At 38.0% G+C, this 25,664-nt stretch overlaps 1 protein-coding gene across 2 annotated transcripts in view; it reads right to left on the bottom strand.

Moving 5' to 3' along the window:
• Window positions 1-25,664, bottom strand: part of b4galnt4a (beta-1,4-N-acetyl-galactosaminyl transferase 4a) — a 135,400-nt gene that overhangs the window by 29,643 nt on the left and 80,093 nt on the right. For both annotated transcript variants that reach the window (XM_041997985.1, XM_041997984.1), the window contains exons 5-8: window positions 21,009-21,104; window positions 19,748-19,838; window positions 16,208-16,308; window positions 8,417-8,484 (exon numbers count right to left, since the gene is read on the bottom strand). In XM_041997985.1, coding sequence (XP_041853919.1) covers window positions 8,417-8,484; window positions 16,208-16,308; window positions 19,748-19,838; window positions 21,009-21,104 — 356 coding nt within the window. The remainder of the gene's footprint in view (window positions 1-8,416; window positions 8,485-16,207; window positions 16,309-19,747; window positions 19,839-21,008; window positions 21,105-25,664) is intronic.

Consider the following 25,664-nt stretch of genomic DNA (forward strand, 5'->3'; position numbering starts at 1 on the left):
TAAGACTTTTACTGTGGATCTATAATACACAGCCATTTCAGTTCCAGAAACAGAACACAGCTGCAGTGGCATAAATAGTGAAGCTACGCAATCTCTGAAGCAGAAAATAATATCCAGGAGTAACATGCTAATTGCTCTGGTTTGTTATTTTCTCTTCATGTGCTGGTGGTGAAGACAACCAATTTTCTATGGATGATTTTGCTGTGTTAGATAGTTTTAATAGTTTGTGGTTCACTGATTATAACTTGCTCCAAACTTAAAGATCCTTAAAGGATTGTTGTGCCCAGTTTTTGAAAGTCAGACTTAATTAGAATTTTAATGAACTTCATAATTATTTTGAATTTCTATCAGAATGTGTATATTCTAAAAAAAATTTTTTCTAATAATGATATTAACTATGTGGTCACCTATGAAAGAAAAGACAGCTGTGGAACATTTCAAGGCTTTGAAACATTTTCTATTAATGGTTGTTATCACAGTGGTATATAAAGCCAAAAGAAAGGAGCATAATAACTGATGAATGAGTTCCAGTGAACTTAGATTGTATCTTGTTATTATTATTGGGGTTTGTTGTTGTTTTTTTTGCTTTGTAAATGGTCCTGCTCTTTCAGTGTAGGGCTCTTAGTGGAGAAAAGAAAGAGAGGGAGACCTGTGAGAGGAAAACTACACTTTGAAACTACACTTTTTTGCATTTCCCAGACTTCTGCCCACTAAGCCTAAAATAAAATCACTGGGTCATAGCGCCCCACAAGCCATCTGGTCATAATTACTTGGATCTTGTCAAAGATGCTCATGTTGTTCCACCCATACTGCTTGCACCCAACTGACTGTTCATATAATGTCATCTTTGCCAGAAGTTGACATGCACTGCGAGTGGCCCACCTGTGTTTATGCTCCTGGAAAGCTTTCAGGGGGTTTCCAACAGAAAAACAGAGTAGGAGTTGATTGAGTCCTAATTACCATTTGACCTGTGCACACCTGGCAAATTGTAATGCAGTTATAAATGTCAGATTTTCACTGTAAGAAAGTTTTGGTGACTGTTGGATGAAGCCTCCAAACTGTAATCCATGAAAGGTGTGGGGGTTCAGTGTCAAACACATGTCAAGTGATGTGCTTTGATAGGATTTCTACAGAAAATGTTAAAAATGCTGCATCCTATCAGCCAGATTGAGGGTTTAACAGCGGGAAAGCGCAGAAACTTCCTGTGTCCTAAGTTCCTAAGAAGTGATCCACTCTCATCACAAGCCAATACATGCAGGATATTTACTCCCTTTCTAAACAGCTTATATATCCTTTTCCCAGTATTCCATCAGGCTAACCTGACCCTTCATCTCCATTACTCTCTAATCATGTTTGGACTCAATGAGCTTAGTGTTACAGTTTGGTTGCACTCAGGCATTACTGCCAATCAGATGGCTGCTGTGAAACCAAGAATTTTTACAGCTCAAAATATGGGCATCATCACCCCAAAGGCATTCTGATTAACCATAAGCCACCACACACAGACGCACACACACAAACAGAGAAACGGTGTCTTAGCAGGTTCCCCTCACTCATAGGAACAGATGGTGGAGTAAAGGCCTCAGGGGAGGTAATCAGGATGGAGAAGTCATTGCAGCTTCCTAGCAAACAACTTCATTTTAATTGAACTACTACAGTGTATCAAGCAATTACCTTGAGAGGAGAGGGGTTAGCATTAATGCTGGTACTCGAGCTGAAACATACATGAGATATTTATGTGTACACTAATAAAACTACACCTTTATGTCAATCCATACATATGATAAGGTGGTTCAGGTGCTCAGAGCAGGTGCAACATTCAGCTCTTCTCCATGCTAAATCTGTATGCTCATGATGTCGTGAGCAAAAAGCATCATCCTTCCCTCTGGCTAAACGCTCGAGTCTTCTCGCCAGCTAATAGCCTAGAGTCCTTAAGTGATTCAATTATAGATACTGAGATCGCACAGTGAAATAACTGGTCACTCTCCACTAGGTATTCCACATTTTTGTTGGGAAATACAGAGTTAACTCTCTCCTTCCAGCGACCATCATGTGTGTGGAAATTACCAATGTGCCCCCCCCCCAAAAAAAAGAAAGAAAGTTTTGGAAGAAGATACAAAAAGAAGTAAGAATGCAGACATTGATGTGTGGCTGTAGCGAGTAAGGTGTGAATTTCCTCTGCAGCTTGAAAAAAGCTGCATTACAAATAACCTTACAATCAGCTTCTACCTTTCCTTTAGCAGAAGTTCAGCAGAAGGCAATTTCATTTCAATCATTGCATCTGACAGGAAAAAAATGATACCACACAGAAGAAATATTGTTATCAGTCAAGTTAAAATACCTGTGGTATTTTCCACATGGATCTAAGTATTCTCAGAGTCAGTATAAAGTAAAATATGTGAACATCATGCTAAAAAATTGCAGTTCGTTACTACTTAACAGAAAAAGCTATGACCCCTTTACTACAATTTACATTTTTTTGTCCACAATTTCTTCAAATTTCAGCTCCAGGGAACAAAGTGTTCTTTTTTTTATCTTGTGATATTTTTTAAAACTCTGACCTTACACAGGCTGCACTGAAGAGACTCAGTCAGTACTCATTAATATTTCTTATTTTTCAAACAATATTCTCTTTAATCTTCAGCTTACTGTTGATCAAAGCCCAGCTTCTACATCACTCCACATTAGGCACAGAGTCAGAAATGCTTAGTATGCATCTCACAACAGTTCAGTTTATAGAACTTCAGCAAATGTCAGTCTCCCTGGTGTTGTCTTCACAGCCCAGGGCTCTGTTAGCTGTTTCAGAGACAGGAGATAGTGTCAGCAGGGTTATCTGGGTTCCTCATCTGACTACTTCACTGTCACTCGTCAAGCTGTTGTGACAGCACCTGGCAGGCACTGCCAACCTATCACTTCACAGATATGAGCAGCGATGGGGACAAAGCGTTCTGCAGGCGAAAAGGCAGACTTCCAAACTGACATTTTTTTAAAAGTAATGACGGCTATGAGTCAATTCAGATTGAGTCTTTTCAAATCTGCATTTAAATGTACATTATTTTAACTTGATTGGTAATTTAGCATTTTAATTATCTTTTAAACAAGTCTGATGAATAATTTTGATATCACTTCAATACTTGTTTTCCTCTCGTCCCACTACTTCTCATACTAACTTACAACTGTGAATCAACACAGAAATTCGAAGGACTTCACATGTTCAAGAAACTGAAACTGGGAAATAATTTATATTGAGATACAATCAAATGGTCAAAAAAGCTTGTGGATAATAAGTTATGTTTGAATTTGTGATTTAGTTGAACATATTGAATAATCCAATATTACTACACAGCATTCTTGATGGATAACGTGCTCAAAGGGAGTGGGAATAAGCTTAAACCCAATCCTCTATTGATGATGACCAACAGATTCACAGTCCATCGAAAAATAAATATAATCATGTTCAAATGTTCCAACTGCACTTTGTCGTATTTGCCGATAAGCTCATCGAAATCCTCATATGGATCACTTTTTATTAGATGGAGTCATGAGGGAGGGGATAAAGCTTTAAGGAGGGCACACAGAAAGAACAGATCAAAACTGGGAGACTGGCAAAATCATCCTCCCTTAATATAGAACACACACAGACACTAATAACGTGTGTTATGGCTTCCTGTGACAGCCAGGTGGTGTGTAGAACTACCAGATATCCACTAACAGGTGTCAGTAATATTCATTAAGGTAGCCACCTACAGTGAGATGAAATTTCACTGCCGCTAAAAGAAGGCCAGCAGGTGATAAATGTCTCATTTTTGCCTATTTTAAAAAAAATCCTGTGATTTAGCTGCATTGCAGCACAATCCCAGAAAGTCTTTACATCTACCTACCTCTTATTTTTCTTATCTTCCAAACATTTGCAGCAATTATTGGCTGGGACCAAACCTTCAATTTCTGAGTCTTGGTTTAGTTTTTTGACCATGTTTTAAATGCAGTCAACTATTTAAGCCATTAGATTTTTAACTGATTGAAGTGACCAGAAAACATTCAGAGACAATTGAATGCAGTCATGGAGGAACTGCAAAGTGCCTGGCAACTTCAAGTTGTCTGCATTTTATTTACCTGTGTAAACAATATGTATATCTGTTCGGCAAATCGGCCAATATGTGCAAATGTGTTCTTTATATTTAGAAACCGTTGGGTGCTTCGCATGGCGATCCCCTCCAGGTGAGCAAAGGGGTTTAAAGTGAACCCCTCAACAACAATATGTTTCATTTCCTGACAATATGATTCAGCCCTGCAGCAACCATTAGTCACTGTTCACTCAATTCTGCTACAATCTGCTGTACAGGTCCAATGAACCGAGACATAAATAACTGCAGTCCTAAGTGTGAAAAAAAGGAACAACCTTGCTAACGTGCAAGTGTCTGTTGTTTTTCATTCTGCTCCCCTCTGTTCAATTATATCTCAGAAGGCTGTTCTGTTTGGCTGTGTTCTGCACTCTGCCATTCAGCTCCTGTCTTACGTGCTCCATTTTACTCCAGTTTTCTTTCATTTCATCCAGCTGTGAGGCCAATACAATAATAACTAAGAACAGTGTGAGAGCGCTTTTAAACTGTGGCTTTGTAAAGAACATAACTGTGGTTGAATAGAGTATGTAAATAGGCTCAAATAGCCTTGAACGTATTCACCAATAAAATACTGCACAAGGGGATCACACCGACAAAGGTTAGCTGTAGCCTAACGGCTAATAATTTCACTGTGACTTTCAATCCAAAAAACTGAGTGCAATATAATGTATTTATCAAGTTTACAAATGTTAAAAATAACATGGTGATAGGATCTATGTAATGACTGCACACATCCTCTGATTCTATTTTTTTTTTTTTTTTAAAGACGATATCTTTGCTAATTTGCTCAATTCAATTCAAGCCAATCTCATTTGAAGGAGGTTGTTTTATGAATTCATTGCAATTAATCCTGATGTGCACATTTACCATTTTTGGGAGCATACCTTTCTATTAAGAAGTGCAATGGTGTGTGCAGGATGTGCACTGCAGCAGAAGGGAACATGAAGGAACAACATAAACGGGCATGCTTTGGAGAGTTTAAATAAATTAATTAGACGCAGACACATTTTCAAATAGCATAGTATTTAATAGGTGCACATTAATGCACAGAGGCATGCATTTCCTTCCATGCAAAATCATGAATATGTTTTTTAACACACACCCACATACAGACACATCAAACCAGATTTTTCCTAATTAACTAATTAAGCTGATCTTTACGATATTTCTTGCTTCCCTAAAGCAAGTGATGTTGAGTAGCTAAAATCCAGACAATTTGAACTAAAATCATAAATCCATAAAACCTAAAATGCCACAATTTTCTAAATCGTATAATCTGTGGTATGTATAGTAATTATAAATCCCTTTACAGATTATGGCGATTTTCGTGTGCAGTGTCAGAGAACTGAAAAAAACATGCAGCGTTTCCACTGTAGACTCACTTGAGAACATGTAAGAACCGCATTTCTCAACAGCACAAAGCGTAGCACTTTATCCATACAAGCTTAAAAACTGTATAAAACATTAGGAAGGCTAAAATGTCTCAAATCTAAAGATTCACCTTTGCCTTAAAAAAAAAAAAGGGGGGGGGGGGGGGGGGGGGGGGGGGGACAAGCATATATTTGCCATTGCATGAAACTGTCACAAAAGTAATGTCTGCCACATTTATCATGCAGACAAACAGCTAGAATGACGTAGGTGGGAAATGCTGGTAGCATTAATTCACAGATTTTCAGCCAAAAAGACTCACGTTCAAGGCCCCATTTTCTGAGATACTTTCACATTTGCAGTTTTGGTCAAACTCACAATATGTGACATATAAAACATTATGAAGGCTAAAATATATATGTGAATGTTATATTTTAAAAAAAACTCTTGTATTAGATGCTGGCCAATATAAAACATTGTATTAGCATTACACTTATTTCTAGCCTTAGTGAGTAGTTTTGTGTAAAAGATTGGTCTGACTTTTCCCTGCAACACTTCTCCTTCAATGCTTATTTTAATTATATCTTCATGCTAAATTTCCCATTTTGGAGAATAAAAAATATTTTCTCTTATATTTTAATACAGGCAGTAAAATCCACAGATATTTCATGTTTTGTCTTATCAATATCGACACATTTCTTCTGTTCCAGGGCTGAGAAACTGCACTTCACCCTCCCCCCCAACCCAGAGCATCATGTGACTGCTGCATTTCACTTTACGGCACCAAGTCACTGAATATCAACACAACAACACCGTTTTGAACAGGCACCATGGCTAATTCAGCAAAGAAATGCATGTGGACATTATCAGAGAAAGCGAAGAAAGAGAGAAAGAGACTCAGCAATAGATAAGACAGAAGACAACATTAGACCAGCTTTTACTGGCTGTAGAGAGCTCAGGAGAGACAGGATGCAAGACAGAAGAAGAGTTAGCCTTCGTTGGTGGCGCCATAGTGTGAAAATCTGCTAAAGTTCAGTAGAGCTCATTTAAAGTGATTTTTTTCTTCCTGCAAACACACCTTAAGCATTACAGAGTAGATTGCAAATGATTGGTTTTTTAAATGTTTGAGAGTAGACTGATATATATAAAACCTCATTATCCTTTTGGCTTCTGGTTCCAGTGTGGTTATTAACCCGTCTGCATTAAGGAATGCTGCTGCTGCTGCTGACTGTGAGAACAACAATGTGTGTGTGTGAGAAAGAGCCAACAGCTCATTTTCAGTTCCCTTTGTAGTAATAAAAAATAAATTAATTAATTAATCAAATTAAAAAGTAGCTCCATCAGAAGGATAACTGCATGTAAAAGTGACATTGTAGCAGCTTTTTAATTATAATAAGTTTATTTTAATGTAGCAATAAATCAGTGCTTGTTTGTTAGTCAGATGATGTTACAGTAGACAAGAAGTCTTTGGAGTCTGAAGACAGAGGTCCTCCTTTTTTTATAAAAATGCACTGAAGCTTTGGCTCCAAATTTGATGCTTCCTTCATTTTATTTTTGTACAAACTGATCCAGGACTTTAACTGAAGCAATTATCATGACTCAGCTCATATTAGTAAAACCTAACAATCTCATGGCTTTTCAGAGCACTACCTGAACCAAGAAGTCAATTTAAACAGCTGCCACAAAACTGTTAGCGTAAGCTAAATCCAACTTTTTAGTGCTACTGTGATACTTCAGCCGTTTTAACGTATAGTCATACGCTGTAGAATGTTATCAACTGTGAACAGATGCTATGCCTTGTCTGAGTGCTGTAGAATTGGTTAGATCAATTGTATTACGATGACATGATTACATTATTAAAATGCTCCTCTTCCAATTTGCAACATTTACAGGCGGTAAAATATTATCATCCTTCATTTAAAGCAGCACTCGCATGACTTTTTCTTAATTTAATCAACCAAATGTGAGATATCTAAAAAATGGGACCACCATTTTAGCATCTATATTCTGGCACAATCATAATAAACTCAGCAATGACTTCAGAAAGGAACTAGCAGTAAGCAATAGTCACCTTAATGGATGCATTATATGCAACCTGTCCCCAGTAATAGTGAAAATGATGTGCTGAATCTGAGAGAACAAGACAGATTAATACCTTCTCATCTTACATTTGAAGCAAAAGAGCCTTTTCTACTGTTCCACACTCAGATGTCTGATAAGAGTGCGTTTTATCCTCCTCTTTTTTCAGCTGCTCCCTTTAGGGGTCACAAAAGTCAATGATCTGTTTTCATCTTTTCCTGTCCCCTGCATCTCCCTCACACTACAACAGTCCTCTTTCATTTTAACATCCCACTCCCAGTAAACCCTGCATGTCTCTTCTACATATTACCAAACCAAGTCAAACTTAACTCTCTCCTCCTTACTCTCACTGACAACCCTCCTCCAATGAATATAAATATAGCCTCTGCCCTTGGCAGTATCAAAATTCTGCTCCTACAGCTTGTTTATTCATATTTATTCATATGAGGCAGGCTGATACTGATGAGTCAAGGCAGTGGTCATACAGTCAGACACCCTTTAAGTTTTTGCCTTTAAGAATTTGCCTTTACTTTTTTGAAGCACAACTTCCCAGATGTTTTGAACAATGCATGTGGTCCATTAAGTTACACATGCACTTTCCAATGTTAAATGAACACTTCTGCCATCCTTCCTCGTGTATGCAGGCAAGCCTTTTGAAGGACTTGACTTAGTTAAAGGAAAGAAACTGCAGACTATGAACAAATGCAGAGCGTTATCGCTGCAGACCACTAGAAAGAAAGCAAAAGACCTATCCTTAGGGATGTTCCAGAGAAAATCTGTATTTTTTGCATTCTGAAGTGAAATACATTTACTGTTAAGATATGTAGGATGTTGTCGCAGGTACTTACTGCACAGATTTGGAGGACTGGGACCTGAACTTGCTGAACTCTCCTGGAGCGGTCCACTCTGTACCCAGCTGCAACACACATAACAAGAGACACAGGTCAGAGACAGTGTGTGAGGAGAAAGAGAGTGGGGCTTAAAAATAACAGCATAAAAACTGTGAAATATTTTGCAAATAATTATTAGAACTTAAGTGTGACAACATGCCAGCTCTATGATTATTAGGCATAGATTAGAAACTATTTTGTAGCACAAGTGTCCATATACTTTTAGCATTACCCCAGGTCAACTCGTATCAATTTAGCTATTCAATTTAAAAGGATGCTCTGAGATCCTTCCCTTGGTTATGACACTAATACAAATGAAAAGTAATTGGAAAAACAAGATAATATGCCCGGAGCATCAAGGAGAGTCAATCAGCAGGCAGGTTGGGATGGGTGAAGAGAGCAAATAGATGAGAACTAATGACTATAAACAGACAGAAAATGAGGCAGAGGGATTTCCTGCCAATTCTGCCTCTAAGAAACAAGCTCATCTGAGCCACTGGGAATCCTGTGTTTGCCCTGTGGTCAAATCAGAGCCCATTCATTTCCTCAGCAAGCCAACACAACTAATTAGGGCCCCTGCTGCTGCTGATCCATAATGAAAGAATACAGCTAAGATCACAGTGGGCCTGCCTTCAATTGTCTGAGCTGGACACACTTCCAGGTTTGAAGACATTGTGGCCCCGTGGTGGTGACAGATCACAACAGTCTTTCAGCATGTAAATAGCTGCTGATCCTCAAGCTGGATTCCAGAGAGTATTCACAGACAGAAGCACAAACACAGTGAGGCACCTACAACGTACAAACACACATTCAGAAATGGCAATTATACAAAGACACATTTAGTTCAATAGGATTGCTGGCATGAGAAAAGAGTGACTATGGCAAGAACAGGCAGCAATGTCTGTCCAAAACCAACCAGGCCCCCGGCAGTGCTTACGGATCTGAGAGTCTCTGTGAAGCAGTTGGCTGGAGAAGGGGAGGATACAATGTGTACTACTGTGCTTTCATTCGTAGGCCCACAGCATGCTTGTGCTCTAGTACATTTCCACAGTGAAAGCATCTTCAGATATTTCTGCCCCAGCATAGAAGGAGGTGAAACGGCAGGAGTCAAGTCACTGGTAAAAAACACATATAGCCCAGGATAAAGTGAAGAGGCTAACAGAAGGGAGGAGGAGCAGGATAATTCAGTAATTTTTAATTAATAGTGAAAGTCATGATGAGGAAACTCTAATGAAACATACTTTTTAAATCTGCTTAATAAAATATATCTTACTGGAAGAAACCGAATGAAAACAAAGTTACCGCACACATGGGAAAAATATGATCTTTGCAGTCAAGAATAATTTTTCTCAACTTGCATTGCTCAAAGGTAAAAATGCAGGTTTTGACGAGGAGTGAGTCAGTGTTAAGTTAGTTCATGCTGGTTTTTCCTCTGTCTGGAATTCTGGAAGGTTTACCTGTGATGAGGTGTTTGTTGTGCAAGATCCAAGCAAAAACATTGCTACATTAAAGTGGAGTCAGTGTACGGAGATGACAGCCTAATGAATGCATTGCCTCAATTCACCTCCACCAACTCTGCTGATGGTAACTGCACAGACTCGACTGCAGCAGTTGTAGGAATCTCCTAAAAGATGTGTCTTATGCCCACATTATACATGTTTAAAAAAATACAAGCTCAGTTTTAATGCTACTCAACTCTTATCAGGTGCAGAATTGTCCCATTCTGCATACTTGTAAATACCAGGCTGTTTAACAATTTTATTTCCTCAGGATTGGACACTAAACTGCAGCCAGTTAAACCTGCACAAACAAACACATAAATAATAGAATAGAATAAAGAAGGGAGATAAAACTGTGGAAAAAATCTGTAATTGTAATAATATCTAAAGAAAAGAGTAACTTCAAGGGGAAATTGAGCTACTGGTTTAAGAATAAACATGAACACAGATGTGATTGTGAGATAAATACAGATTTAAAAAAAAATATATATGCTTTTTCTTTAAGTCATGAAATAGGATCAAACCTCAATAAATCAGCAACCTCACTGCCAGCCCACAACTTCTGATTAATTAGGTAATTTCTTTAACAAACTCAAATAGGAAATCTCATTTGGAATACTCTAAACTGCATCCGCCTGTCAGTTTTTGCTGCCTTTTCCTGCAAGCTGCTTTGCAACCCACCTACATGTCAGCTCCTCCTTTGAAAACAGCGTCTGACTTAGTCAGCGTCATGGCTGATGTCATTGATGGGGCCGTTTTTTAGTCTTGGGGGTCTTAGCACTCTGCCTCAAATATTCCACATCTGCATGCAGAAGAGGAGGAAAGTCAAAGAGTGTCACCCATGAATTATTATAAAATGATGTAACTGCATATGATTATTATATCTTGACTATAGTGATCTGACTGAAGTAAAATTCTATTTAGCCTGACTTTTACCTAACTTGCACACTGTCGTACAACATGCTGCAAGTGATACCATACCATATTTTTCCACTTAAATACAAGGTTTATTACTATACTGGGAGGAACTAATGAACATGTAGGATTTTAAAAAGCATGCAGTTTTGAATAAATGTAAAAAATAATAATATTAATAATAATAAAATAAAAAAGAAATTGTTCCAGAGAGTAAATCATCCTAAATTTAAATATATTGTTTAGTTTTTATTTTGTCTGCCAGCTGTTTGTGAACAAAGACACTGATCAGATTAATTGTTTCAAGGGCAAAACCTGCTAAAACTCGTCTCCCCAGTGAGGGTCTTCTGGTCTTGTTTGGTACACATGTAGTACAGACAGGCGCAACAGACACACACATACACATATTGATGCTCTCACACTGAAGGATGAGTCATCTCCTCACCAGAGTGTGCAGCAGGTAAATCAGAAGGCAAGTGACCACTGAGTCATTAAGGACAGCCAACACACAGGCAGACACACTCCTCATATCACCCCTCAAACCCCGTGTTGTCATATTTTGCAAAAGCAAAGTTTCCTCTGAAAAAAATGAGCCAGCGAACTTGCCAATCAAAATTTTCAAACTTATATCAGCTAAAGAACCCTGACATATATCAACTTAGGTCTGATACACATATCTTTTTTTTCCCCTCCACCTGTCTCTGTGTGAACCTTATCTACACAGGTAGGTACTGTACCTGGAAAAAAAAAAAACTCATTTCAGGTGGCCACTGACCCTGAAACAATGGAAAGTGAAACACAAACAGGGTTGAAAGATAATGTGTGTGCAGTGGAGCTATGGAGACATTATGCCTGCCTCTGTGAAGTACTTTTCATCCTATCTTTTTTCCCCTCTATTTGTATAAGAAGAGAGAAATAGTGGAGAAACAGTGGACCTGTGATATAAGATGCCTTATTTATAAATATATATATATATTTTATTTTAGGTACGGCAGCATTTTTCTTGTATGTAAAAATTTCATAAGTGTGAAAACTTTACTGTATCTTGAAAAGTGCCTTAAAAGGGAGAGACATGCCTCTCAAAGAATCCTTAGTAGAAATGTATTGCGGAAAATGTAAAAATTGCCAAAAACAGGAGGTGTATGAAACAAATTCTGCACTTCACCGCAAAATAAATGGTTTTTCGCACAGGATTCAGTGAACTGTTAAGGTTCATAGTAACTTTGGATAATACATCCAAGTTTTCTACAATCCAGTTTACCATGCCAGCAGCTTGTAATTGCCAGCACATTCACAGAGATGTAGATCATGCACGGAGGAAGCAGAGGAAACTCCACTCTCATCACACATAACATATTTTCAGTAAATACAGTCATTAAACGGCTATTAGAAAAAAATAAACGTTTTGTAAATATTTTACATGCATGAGGAAGACAAAGGACCAAAACAAAGCAGACAGAATGGAATGAAATCTTTATTGGTGTTGTACCGTGGGATTCATTGTCATCTTCGCTAAATGTTTTCTCATGTAATGTAAAAGACTAATTTAAAACTGATAAAGTGTTTTGGCATTGTTCTTATTATATTGCTTTTAACAAATACTGAAGAAGAAAATTATATTGGGGAGAAAAAAAAGCCAATCACAGACAGCAGTCTAAGAAGTCTTTTAGAAATATTTATGCTGAAAATTAGGTAAAAATATAATTTAAAACTGTCTAAAAATCATATAACACATGGGAAAGCACAAGTATAATTGTTTACACAGTACACATTATATACTGTTCTTACATCCCTCCCCTTCTGTCCGGGCAGTATCATATACTTCTGCACTTGATAGGTAAAGGTAAAAAGAATAAAACCTAAATATTTATAGCAAATGTCAATTTGTTTACTTTTTTAATTTCAGTTATTCAAAGCAAAAAAACAGATCCAATCCAATTTTATTTGTAAAGTGCTTTAAAACAACACTGTCGACCATAAGGTAAAAGACAGTGAATAAATACAACAAGGTAAAAACTCATCAAACAGAAAGCTTACCAATGACTGCAGAAAAAAACAGGCTGACTGCGTCCCCTTTGTGTAGAAAATTCTGAATGGGATCACTGGTTTAATTACAATGAATTTGATATGCTGGGGAAAAAAAGAAATGCAAAGACACTGTGCTCAAATCCACAACCACACACAGGAGTGATCTTAATTGTGACTTCCTGGTGAACTAAAGTCAAATAAAGCCAGAGAACCGAATTCTTAAAGCAGGATGACCCTCAAAGACTGTGTTTAGGATATGCTGGGCAATTGGAAACAACTTTATAGCGATCCATTACCGCCGCCAAACGGTGTCTGAAACGGATGTTGGCTCTCGAGAATGAGCTCTAAACTAAGCACTGCCCACTAGTGGAAGAATTTACTTAACAACCATGGCAATGCAAAAGACGCATAGTAGTATGAGAACAACGTCGTATGACGACGTTTGAAAGGGCCGTCACTACGCATGTAAGGGAGCATAAATGGGCATTTAACAGGACTTCCTAAAAGGAGCATTAAACATCTGTAGCTCATCCAGTGCACTGCTGCTAAAGTTGGACTAAGAGATCTGAAAACATTGCACCAGTTTTAAAAACTTTACACTGGTTTCCAGTCAGTCACAGAATAGATTTTAAAATCCCTCTGATTGTTTACAAATCCCAGAATGGTTTATCTGTGATATGTTCAGAAAATATGTAAACCTAGAAGAGCTCTTATATTCAAAGACTCAGGTCAGAAATCCTTTGACTTGTTTAGAGTAATAAGTTAAACTAACATGCATGTACTTGGAAAGGGCATTACACAGAAAATGCATGTTAGGGATTGAAAAAACAGAACAAGAAAACAAATGCAAAGATGGGTACAACCTGCAAACTACTAGGTTTAAACCAGAAGGCATCTTGATGTGAAGTGACACTGTCACTGTATAAAGGCTGCTGCTCTTTTTCCTACTCACAAGGATATTTCAATATCCGTCAAACCATGGCCTGGTTCTGTGTGATCTCTGCGGGAGCTGCATGCACATTCTGATCAATGAAAAATCTCATTACAGATTAGCTGAGGGCAAAAAAATATGATTAATGGCAAAGCGGGACATTGGCTGATCCTCAGTCGCATTAAGCTAATTCATATATGCACAGATAATGTCCCTGCAGGAGCAAGAAAAATGTTCTAATGTGCATAATTCCGCTCAAAAAAAATTGACCAGAGCAAAGTATAACAAACCGAACAGAGGAACCATGCATGCCTTAAAATCCATTTTGCCTTTTAGGTGTTGGTCCACATATGCATTGTTTTGTATTTCAAATTATCTGCACAGGAAGGATTACAACTTACAACATGAATGCATCTTCCCAGATATCATGTTTTCATCGCGGTGCTCTCATGGGACATTTCAGTCACACTTGTTACACCATACGTAAGCTCACCACAGAATGCTGAATGAGGTCTCCATGGAAACTCCACGGAAATGCTTCAGCTCCCCCACTTTCCAACACGTCACAGTTAAATGTCTCATAGCTGCACATTCCATTTATAGCAAGCTCACTACCAAGGCTGACACTGCTGTGACAACTGAAATAGAAAAACAATCCTTGCCAATGCATGCACTATCTGAGAAGTGAGTCAGACGCTCAAATAGTGCTGGAATATAACAGCCAATCCATCAGTTTGAGGATCATGTAAAAACAGTGAGTAAAAAAAAAAGTTTTATTTATGAGATCATGTCTTCCCAACATTATCCTATACTAAAAATGATACACAAACATTAACTTTAGGGGCTCAAAATTGATCCACTGTTAGAAAAAAATAGTCTTTTCTTATTGAATCAAATTAAATTCTTCTGACATATGACATACTACATTCAAGTTATTGTTTGATTTGTTCTTTTGTGCAGAGACACCACTGTAAATGTGTCATGTGATTTATAATTCAAAAGCAGACCGATGGCTACAGCACAATGACACTCCTCATTTTTATCTATTCAATCTGCTTATGAAATGATAAAATAGCATATCATTTTTTAATTTTTTTATAACAACCTGAAGTTATAGGGAAAATTTAAATTGCATTAAAAAAGTTAGAGGAAAAGGTTTTAGACCTCTTTAGACCTAAAAGTCTTAAAAGCAAGTTTGGCATTAAGCCTGCTTTTTAGAGTAATCCCTTCAATTCCTGCTTAGGGTGTAAAATTGTTGACGTACAAGGACAGAAGTATACTTCATATGAAACACTAACTTGCAGAAGTTGCAAAAGAAAATATGTTTATGCAAACATATGGGTTACTTACTAAGGAAAGGAGTGGACATTTAGATTTACATCCATGAAGCCTGATGTGTCCCTGAGGACAGGGATGGCAGTGATGGCTGTCTGTCAGCCAAGTGGGAAAATGAATGATTCCTGGCCGCACCACTGCCCCCTTAGCCATTACCTAGATGATATTTCTTCACTGCTAAATGTCACATCAATATCGGCTGCCAGCTAATTAATCTGAGCTCCCATGGAACCTGCTGACATCTCACATCCTGTTAGAATACAGATGGCTCTATAGCCAGACCTTTGCTCTCAGCATGCACTTACTTGGTGTAGCTTAAACATTGTGCCGCCTCATGGATCCTTTCCTTAAGTCTTTCAAAGGGTCTCAATGAGGAAACTTTATGAAATGAGTGGAGGAACAACAACTTTATTCAGTTGCGAGCAGAGATTATTTCAAGGATAGATGTAAAAAAAAATTGAAAGATGTTCTACAAGAGGATGTAAGCCTCCTGTACACTGAGCTGTGTTTTGGGGATGAATGATAGCCTCAGTGTTGGTGCGGTGGCACGAGGTGAACGTGTGATTACTAGAGACAGACAAGGTCAAAACACTCCTTGTCCTTACTGTTGAAGCATGGGAGAGAGAAAGACTTATGTTGCTACCTGGTGCTAATACGACCCCATAAATATCCCCGTTTCCAATTCGTCATTGTTACCTAGATGTCTATGAGAGAAAGAGAACACATTAGAAATAATTCAGAGCTATGAGCCAGCTTCCACTAGAATATCATAAATAATAACGTATCTAATTATGGGACTTTGGCTTTGTCTGCTTTTGCAGAGGTATACACTTTACATAATATTTTGCTAATTAAGTCACGACATTGACAAGTTTGGAACTGTTTAGGCTCCAAGGATTCTGGTTCTCCCATCAGTACAAGCTTGTTGCTAAATAATGCTAATGCTAAATATACAGTGCTTGGACCATGTATATTTTAAGTGGAGTGACCCTCTATGTGGTTATGATATTATACAATAATGCAGCATAGCTGAGTGCTTACCTGTCCTACAAAAACCAGCAGCCTGGCGTTGAGAGGACTCTCATCAGGACTCAGCCAGAACTCTGAGTTATCATCAGACGATACCGAGAATTGGAAATCACCTGGAGGGAAAAGAATGTGATCAAAGTGTGTGTTAGTGAAAGAAGATATGTACGATCCCAGAAACATATAGAGTATAATCAGACTGGACGTGACCTTCAAAAAATATATTCTTAGGTTTAAAGAAAACGCACCAAAAGTTTGATCCCCAGACTGCCTCTGGCAGTAGTCAGAGATGATATGTTCAGTTACAGGAATAGAGTCTTTTTTTTTTTTTTTCAAAGCAACTGAATTTCTTACCCATATGCAACAACTGTTTGAATGTGAAAGCTAAGAGCGAGAAGCAGAAACTAAGCTGATGTAGCTTGTTTTATTTGAGTTTAAGAATCTAGTGTTTAGGATTGTGAAAAAGTTTTGTTTCTTGAACATAATATATAGACCAATATAAAACCAGTTTGCTTATAGCTCAGCTCTCTAGTTTTTCTCTGTCTCCTCTACAGCAGCTAAGAAAATTACTATCTAACCCAATATTAAGAAAATGTACACTAGCAGAAGAGGTTTGAATTTGGTTTGATATTAATCTGCTATTTAAGCCCCATTTGTACGAACTCTATCACGTTCATCTGATCTTTATAGGGACGGCCATTTCTATCCTCACATTTGAAATGTAAAAATCGTAACATATTCAAATTAGGGCTGGTCACATTAATGCGTTATTAACATGTGAACGCATTTATTAATTAACGCTGTTAATTATTTTGTCACACATCAACACAGCTATTTATTTTTTTCCAAAGTTCTTGTTCCATGGTTCTGAACACATGCAGAGGCCAGAGGGGGTTCTTCAAGGCCTCTTCCTCCATGTCTGGTCCTGCTGCAGCGCTGTGTCTGATGTAAACCAACGGGAGAGAGCAGGTTTATTAAAGTGAAGAGAAGTTTTCTGTCTGGCAATTAAGAAAAAAGGAAAAGAACTGACACTCTTTGTCCAATCAAACCTGTGCAGCTAGGCAGAACATTGTGATTTTGGACGGAAACTGCTCCCAAAGCACAATGAGAAATCTAGATTTATTTATTTTTTTTTTAATAAATGTGGTTTTATCCTGGTAGATATAAGTTTTGAGGTAAGACAGCAAAGATAAGACATTTTATGACTGTTTTTTCAGATGTGAAGCATGAACTGGGCCTTCTTCTGCCTCTGGTTCAGTGAATCTTGATCATCGCGAGATGAAACTTACAGTTTTGGAATCTGTGAGATGTGAGCTTTCAGCAGAGGAGTCATATGTCCGTGGTAATGCCGTCAGATGAACATGAGGAGCCATAATTTGTGTTTACATATTTTTTCAGACTTTGTGTACCTGGTCTTTTAATTGTTTATTGTCTTTACTGTGCTTGGTGGTTTTACTGACCTGTTAAGTTAAGAATCTTGACTTTCTGTGGGTACCACATATGTCCATAGTTGCTTTAATTACCTGATATTACAACAGTGAAACAGAATGCTAATCCCTTAACCCCTCGTAGCGGAGGGTGCAGGGCGCAAGACAGTCAAGGTAAGAATGTAAAGTTAGAGAATTTATAGGCAGTAAACCTGGATAATGAAGCACTGGTGGTGCATGGATGGAAGTTATTGTGCATATTGTGAATATTTCTCTCTCCTCACCATCTAGAAGCTGTGAGATTCTAATCCTGCTTTCTGTCTGTTCACCTGATGCTAATATTCATCACATATTGTTCCTTCTGTGTTTAGAAGGAAGCAGCCTTACAGTTTTAAATTCATCCTATTGCCTTTTTACCTTTTAGCTAGTAAATCCTGAAAACTTCATTCTTCTTTGTCATTAATATTTGATTTTATTACATTAATATTTGTTATGGCTTTCTGTCATTTCTCTAATGACTCTCTCATTTTGCATGTAAATGTCTGTGTGCCATCACCAACCAGAGATTGGCTATGCTCAACACACCTTGTTTCCTGCCTGCTGAGGATTGGCTCCATCCACCACACCTTCGCCTCCTACCAGTTGATTGGTTAATTGCCTGGCCAATCATCAACATTGCAGCCACACTCTGGAGAAATATAAACCAGCTGCAGCTGTGGACTCATGGTCAACTGTTTTCCCCAGACAGTCTGCCCTCTGTTTGCTGAACTATTGTGGTTGTGATCGTGGACTTTGGATTTGGTAGTGTTTGTCTAGTAGTAGGATTAGTGTTTTTGTTCTTCCAACACTGTTAAAACTGTTTGGCTTTGTGTTATATTTTGGATCACTGACTGATGGTCTTGTAAGCCCTTTTGGCTTCACCTTTAGTTATATTTTATTAGATTGTTAAAAGCAGCATTTGTTAGGGTAGTTTTAGATTTGTAGTTTTGTATATAGTATTTTGGTTAAATTTTAGGTTTTGGAGCTGCTTCACCTTTTGTTAAAATATTGTAGAGTTTGTAGGCCAGTTTTTTGTTTATCCTTTTGGTTATTCTCGGTTTTGCTTTTTACTGGCTTGTTTTGAGTTGAATTTAGAAAATAGCTATTATATTGGGGTTTTTGATTTAAGCAGCTTCGCTACCCCCCAACACGTGATTCACCACAGTTGTTTTTTTGTATGTTTCTTCATTCCTACTTGCCACAATAAACTCTGTTAACTTCCCAGCACTAATTAAAATATACATACATACATACATAAGTAATACAGTATAACACAGACATGTTCAAGCACTATTATCAGTTGTCTGAATCTGAATCTGAGCTCCATTGATATCAGCCTTTTTTCCCCTTCATTCATCATGTGCAGACCAGAGGGAACCTCCTCAAAGCTGATTGGCTCAATCAGCATTTTTTATTTTATTTTTTCCATGTGGTGGACAGTCAACTTGGAGTTCAGGGTTGGACACTGAATTTGTACTTGCTCTCTGGAAATTATACCATTTCAGTGCTGCAGTTAAAAAAAAAACGTATCTGGAACATTTGAGCGCTACAGTAAAATGACTATGACAACAGTAAACATTTGTAACATTAAATAAAGAAATTCAGCAAATTACTTATTAAAATCTACCCAGTCATATCTGTACTTGAATCTGGAAGGATCTAAAGGATAAATGATAAAGTTGAAGGGCACTTGCTGGAACTCACACTGTGCCACTCTGGATGGAATGACCTTCAAACCATAAGCTGGAAGGAGCGACACCACTAGTGAAAGCTATATGAGCGTCTAAAATGAGCAGTAATCTAATTAATAACTTCAATTCAGCCATTTCTGTAAGGACACTTGGGCATTAAGGCTTTTCAGTTCCCATAGCAACAGGGTTTCAGGGTAGGACCACGAGGGGACCGCAATTAGATTTAGCTTTGAGATTCTGGCATTCAGCCTTAATAAAAATGTGAATATCCACTACATTAGTGGCTCTGAGGGGTTTGGATTAAGAAGACTGCGGAAATTGTCTTCTCTGATAAAGGACACTTGCTGCAAGGCCTTCAGTATCAGATCAGGGACTCTGTAATAAAATGAGTAAGTTACCATCTCTGTAAGGATGAAGGAAGCCAAATATTCTCAGGCCATAATTCTTCCATTTTGGAGCCACTGCCAGCTTCTTCACCGTGATTCTTGTCTATGGTAAAATGAAAAAAAAAGGAACATGCATCATATAAATGTGACACTTATTGCAGCCTAAACAACAACAGCCTTAAAGCTTTTACTGTCATAAGGTTACAAGAAATCAGAAAGTTTATTTTGTCCAAGTTTGCAAACTGTGGAGATAAATGTTGCTGGAGAAAGAACTCCTCCCTAAATAATGTCAGTGTTTTAGCATGATGTCATGCATTCAATGAAGTAATAGCAGAAATCCGAATGACTGGGCTTAAAATATTAAGAAGCTAGCCAGAAATGGTGTTTTCAACAGTTTTGTAGACAAGATTAAAGCTCAGCATTCCAATGTTTACTGCTGAAATATCAGTTTAAACCTTTGATACACTCAAAGTTTCTTTTCTAACATGTTTTTATTTACAGCTCATATGATGTGGTGTAGTGAGGAATTTCTAGCGCCATTCAGGATTTTCAACACAACAGCAAAAATATTCATTATTTGTCAAATAAAAATGTGTATATTGAAAGTAAGTTACATTAAAAAGTGAAGTAAAAATGCTTTTGGCTCATGTTCAAGTTGGTTTATATATTTCAGCTGTCAGTAGAAAATAAAATAAGCCCAACTGGGGCACATCAGGCTGCAAGTCATGATTTTCATTTTCAATTACTCTGTTTATCATTTTTCCAATTTAACTATTCATGAATTCAGAAAATCATGTCTAAAGACAAACAACTCCCTCATCCCATTTTCTCTTTGGCCAAACCTTTACAAGAACAAATTCATAGAAAGAAAAAACTGCAAATTCACATATTGAAATGTGTGTATGTGTGAACCGCTGATATTCTTTAATGAAAACTGACTGAGGATTTGAGCATTTCAGCTTTACTTCTGAACCATAATTTTAAATAATGCACTGCTTAATACTTATCAATGAAGAGACATTTTGTATGTCAAAATCTGATGCTGTCAGATAAATATATAGAAGTGGAAATGTAAGATTGTATGAGTACCTCAATTTAGTACTGCTGTGCTTTAGAAATGTTCAGTAATGCATTTTTCATTTAGTTTTCTAAACAAACAAAAAACAAAAAACATTCTAAAGATTATTTTCCAAAAACATCTTGTGCAGTACGTTATACTTTATTTCAACCATCATCCCTGTTCGCTGTCTACCCTGCCAACTATAATACTTACATGAGGAAAGAGAGGGAAATGCAGGTTCTTTCTGAGTTGGGCTATAGAGGAGCCGCACCAGTCCTCAAACACATGAAGGTTGGCCTGGCCTTTATACTGCCAAAACACACAGAGAAAAGACAAAGGCTATTGCACACGGTAAAACCAGCATCATACTTGATATTAAATTTGAAATACATGCCAGAAAAGCAGCTGTAGCAGCTGTCTGGAACAGACATGTTTTTGTTAAGGAATTATATACAATTATTATTGTTTCCACCACACTGAAAACATTCATTCTGGGTGAAAAATGCAGTGTGACGTTTTGAGTGTGTCCTGAACAACAGGAGAAAGCGACAGAGCTCATCAGGAAGCAGGGGGAGGGTGGCGTGTGAACTGAGAATGTTTGGAGAAGTTCGTCAAAGCTCATTCCTAGCCCAAAGTCTGACATTTATCTGAATTACACAGGGAAATCATGGGACACAGCAGGGACAGATGGTGGAACCAGTCTGCCTCGGGGTTCGTTACATGCAGACATGTGCACGCACACATACGGGCACATACAAAAACAAATCTTCTAAGCTACAGGAAGCAATGTCTCTCTGCTCATGTATCAAATTTGCACTGCTTTGGAAGTAAGAAAAGTTACTCAGTGAGAAACAGAACACTAAATTTCCACAACTTACATTTGCTCAAACTCATCCACTGTGTTGCTTGATGTCAAGCCTTAGGAAGCTGTCAAAGCAATTAAAACACCTGCAAACTAACTTTTCATACAACAAACAGTGCCAACTCACTCCTGCATACTGTCCACACATATGGTATCCTCTAATGTGTGACAACAGTCTCAGCAGGCTGCCACTTTAATGCTGCCACAGATATTTAGAACATCACATGAGGCTTGAAGAGAAAGCAGGCTATCCCCAAAATGAGTTAGAGACAGCCCAGTGAGGATCTCTACTGGATCAAAGGAAAAAGCTGGATTCACAACTTTAGCACCAAATCATCTGGAGGAACTTGCATTACTGTTGTGTGTAGAGTAGCCTCAAGCTATACAGTGAACAAGTGCAGTATGAGCTGTCAAATCAAGCAGTCAGGAGCCCAAGACCGACCTTGAGACACCAGAAAAACAAACATACAGTATCCTGTTGTTATCTCATCAGAGGGACTAGAGAGTTGAGACGGGGAAGCATTTCAGGGCAAACACCTTTTTAGTCATCTTCTGCATCTATGTCTATATTTTAAGGAGAAAGACGTTGACAGAGGGTGTCATGCTCCTTTAAGGATCACACAGGCACACTAACAGATGGCCTGACACCAAGTGGCCCTTCTCATTTCTCTTTCGACTCTGTACGGTCAACTAGCTGCCCTGTACACTGACAGCAAAAGAGCAATTACAGCTCATGAATTAACCATGAGATACCTTTGTTTTCAAAACATGTCATTGGAAAGCAGCATGACTCCTGACTTCAGTTCACATATTTGATTTCTCTTTGTTTATTTGCTCTCTGGTGGAAAAACTAGCTCAAATTTAAAACAGACAGGGATTTGCAGTGTAGGCAGAATCAAATCAGAGAGAAGCAAGGGGTCAGAAAGATGAATGTGTATGCCTGATGTTTAAAATGGGATGGCAAAGAGAGAGAGGGGGGAGGCATAGCGAGGTTACAGGGATTTAGCAAACGGGACAAGCCCCTGTGTAAATATGCCTTATGTAAAGCTTTTAATAGATTTCCTGTGGGTTTTAAAAGCAAACCTTTTTTGGCCTGGCCACTCCTCACCCCTCCTTTTGTCAAACAGCAATAAACGGGCAGCTTTAAAAGTCTCTAATTATTCATACACACTTATTCCTGTGCAGTCCTGGAGAATGCTCAGGCTGTAAAGTCAGCTTTCTGCTGAGGGTCACTTGTGTTTAACTGGCTGATGTTTTGTGGGTGACAGCCATTTGAGAAACTCGCCAATCTGCACACCTGAGTTTCCTAAACTGTCCTTGCCTCACTTTTATTTGACTCTTGCTTGTTTCATCCATTGTCTCTCTAATGGCCCCCAGTCTGACCATCCTCTGCGTCATCATGTCTTCCCCTTTCACCTCTATTTCTACCTCCATCCCTAAATCTCTACGTGCTGCCTAATGGTGCCAGCTTTCTCCCTTCTGTCTTTTGCTTTAATGAGCTGAGTTGTTGGGTGTCACCATACTTTGCTGTCTCTTTAAAGTTTTTTGTTTCCCTCCTTATTCCTTGTTTGGGGAAGATGATGTTCATATTACCACCAACATTATCACCATTGGCACCCACGCACCAAAACTAATTCCTTTTACGCGTGAACCTACTTGTCAATAAACCTGATTCTGATTCTGACCAGTTTTTGCAATAATGTCACCTTTGCAATTCCTGTTTTTCTTCTTTGTTTGTGTATCATATAGAGAGATAAGCTGGTTTCCTTTACTTGCACCCTCTATCTAATTTTTTTTGCAAAACTTTTAGGTGGGTGTAACATTTCAAGTACCACCTATGAAAGCTGTATAGTCTGTGCATCCCATTACAACCTGACCATAGCTTTCTCCTCTTTTTGTGTTTGCACCACAGGAACTGAATAATTTAGAGATCCACTGAAATACTACATGAGAGCAAGCATGTAGGGCCTTCTATGACTTAAGCTTAAGGTACACACATAAGATTATTGGGCTGTTTTTGTCCAGATTTTGCCCCTTCCCGCCCAAGGGTGGCAAACACCTGATTATCTTAAGTCTTATAAGATTATCCTATAAAATTATCATTTGGTCTGAGGTGTGTTAAGAGCAAATTCCTCCCGACAATCTGCTACGAAACAGGTCGTGGCTGATAATCGGAAGTATTGAACGTGTTCAATATTTACGATTACACAAGATTTCTGGCTCGGAAGACTAGATTCTAGGTCGGTTGCGGGACAGAATCGTTATGTGTAATGTTCTGTGCTGAGATTAGCGGAGCACATCACACACAGTACCATCAAAACTGTTAAATACCTGATTTTTTATCTTCATGTGTGAGGTCTCTAACAGATCAAAAATATCCTCAGATTTAGAAAATCCTTATGTGTGTACCAGTCTTTAGTTGTACAGTTATAGGCCAAAATAACCACTCGTAAACATCTGTGCAACATCAACTTTTCAGTGCAACCCAGACTCTTGTGAGAATTACAGGATCATGATCACAAGAGAATCCATCATCCCGAGCTTCAAGCAAAGTGTTTGTAGCCAAAACACAGCACTTTGGACCAGTCCTACACTGGCAGTTAAGAGCAGTTTTCATTTGGGACGACAATCATCAGTAGTCCCGTGGTCCTGTTTGGTTCATCCAATTAACAGAAGTTTGCAACCATTTGGTGTGATGGGCTGTAACCGTATTTTACCCTTTTAAAAAGGTAAAGAAAACATAGAGAAGTAGACTGGGTGAAATTTCGCTGTGCTTTTATATCATGAAGAACTTATAGATTAATTTTTGTCTCTGGTGCAAAAGCAGCCAGAAACAACGTTCTCAGTGTTCCCCAGCCTACATGACCCTCACAGAGTCCTAGAACTGATTGGTCTCATACAATACCAAGTTATGGAATCACTTAGGAATGATCTACATTTATGTATCAGCTTCTTTTAAAATGAGACTGTAAAGCTAAAGTTATGATCTTTTTTTAACCACCCAAAACTATTCTGCACCTTACTCATTTCAACGTGGACATATTCTTGCAAAATAAACAGTCACTTCAATTTATGTGTTTCTTTAGAAATCATTTAGATAGTTTTACTAACCATTAGTCTAAGACTTCTCTCACAGTTCCTCCTCTTAATGCAGCGTCAACAGTGGTTTGGAGAATGGGCAAATACTTCACTATAACTGCTGCAATAGACTACATGCACATTCACATTCAGGCATTCTTTGTTTCCATGTCTTAGCCACAGGCAATACTACTCCATAAATGTGCAACTCATCTCCAAGAACCATCTTATGAAAGTGGTCTCTCACTTCTCAGATGGTCCACATGAAGCCTGGATTTTACAAGACAGTTCTTCAGATTGTTGGCTCAATGCACGACATGTTGATATGCCTTTTTTATCAGCTATACATTCCAGCGACAGCAGGACAACTGAGGATACACCCAGAGCAAAAGCATTAGAGTTGATAGATTATCTCATCCAAATTCTATCCATTTTTTCTCTGTTTATATCCTTTATCCATCTTGCCTTTATTTTAGTGCCTTTATTTTACAGTTAATCTCACAAAAGAAAGTTAGGTTGCAGAGAATGTCCTGCTTTATCATTATTATTATTATTATTATTATTATTGTTTAATTTTATTTATATTTGCAATTACACAAAGTCTAGATTTTTATTTTCTTGAAGCTGTGATATAATCACTGTATAAGCAAATGTGTATGTCTATGCAGTCTCATCTACTTTTAAGGGAACAGACAGGGCAGTTCCATATGCAAATGAGAATAAACTGGTACTTCAGGAGGTTATGGATTACACCATTATAAGAAAGAATGTGCAGACACCTTTTGCAATTCAAGATCAGGTGATGAATCTGATGAAGACTTTTCTTAGGACCATTTTATCAACACATTCAACAATTAACTGGTGTAGATATTGATTATACACTGATTATACATTTTTATGAGAAAGTGATAAAAAAAACTAATAGTTTT

This window comes from Melanotaenia boesemani, chromosome 10 (genome assembly GCF_017639745.1).
Source record: "Melanotaenia boesemani isolate fMelBoe1 chromosome 10, fMelBoe1.pri, whole genome shotgun sequence".
NCBI lineage: Eukaryota > Metazoa > Chordata > Actinopteri > Atheriniformes > Melanotaeniidae > Melanotaenia > Melanotaenia boesemani.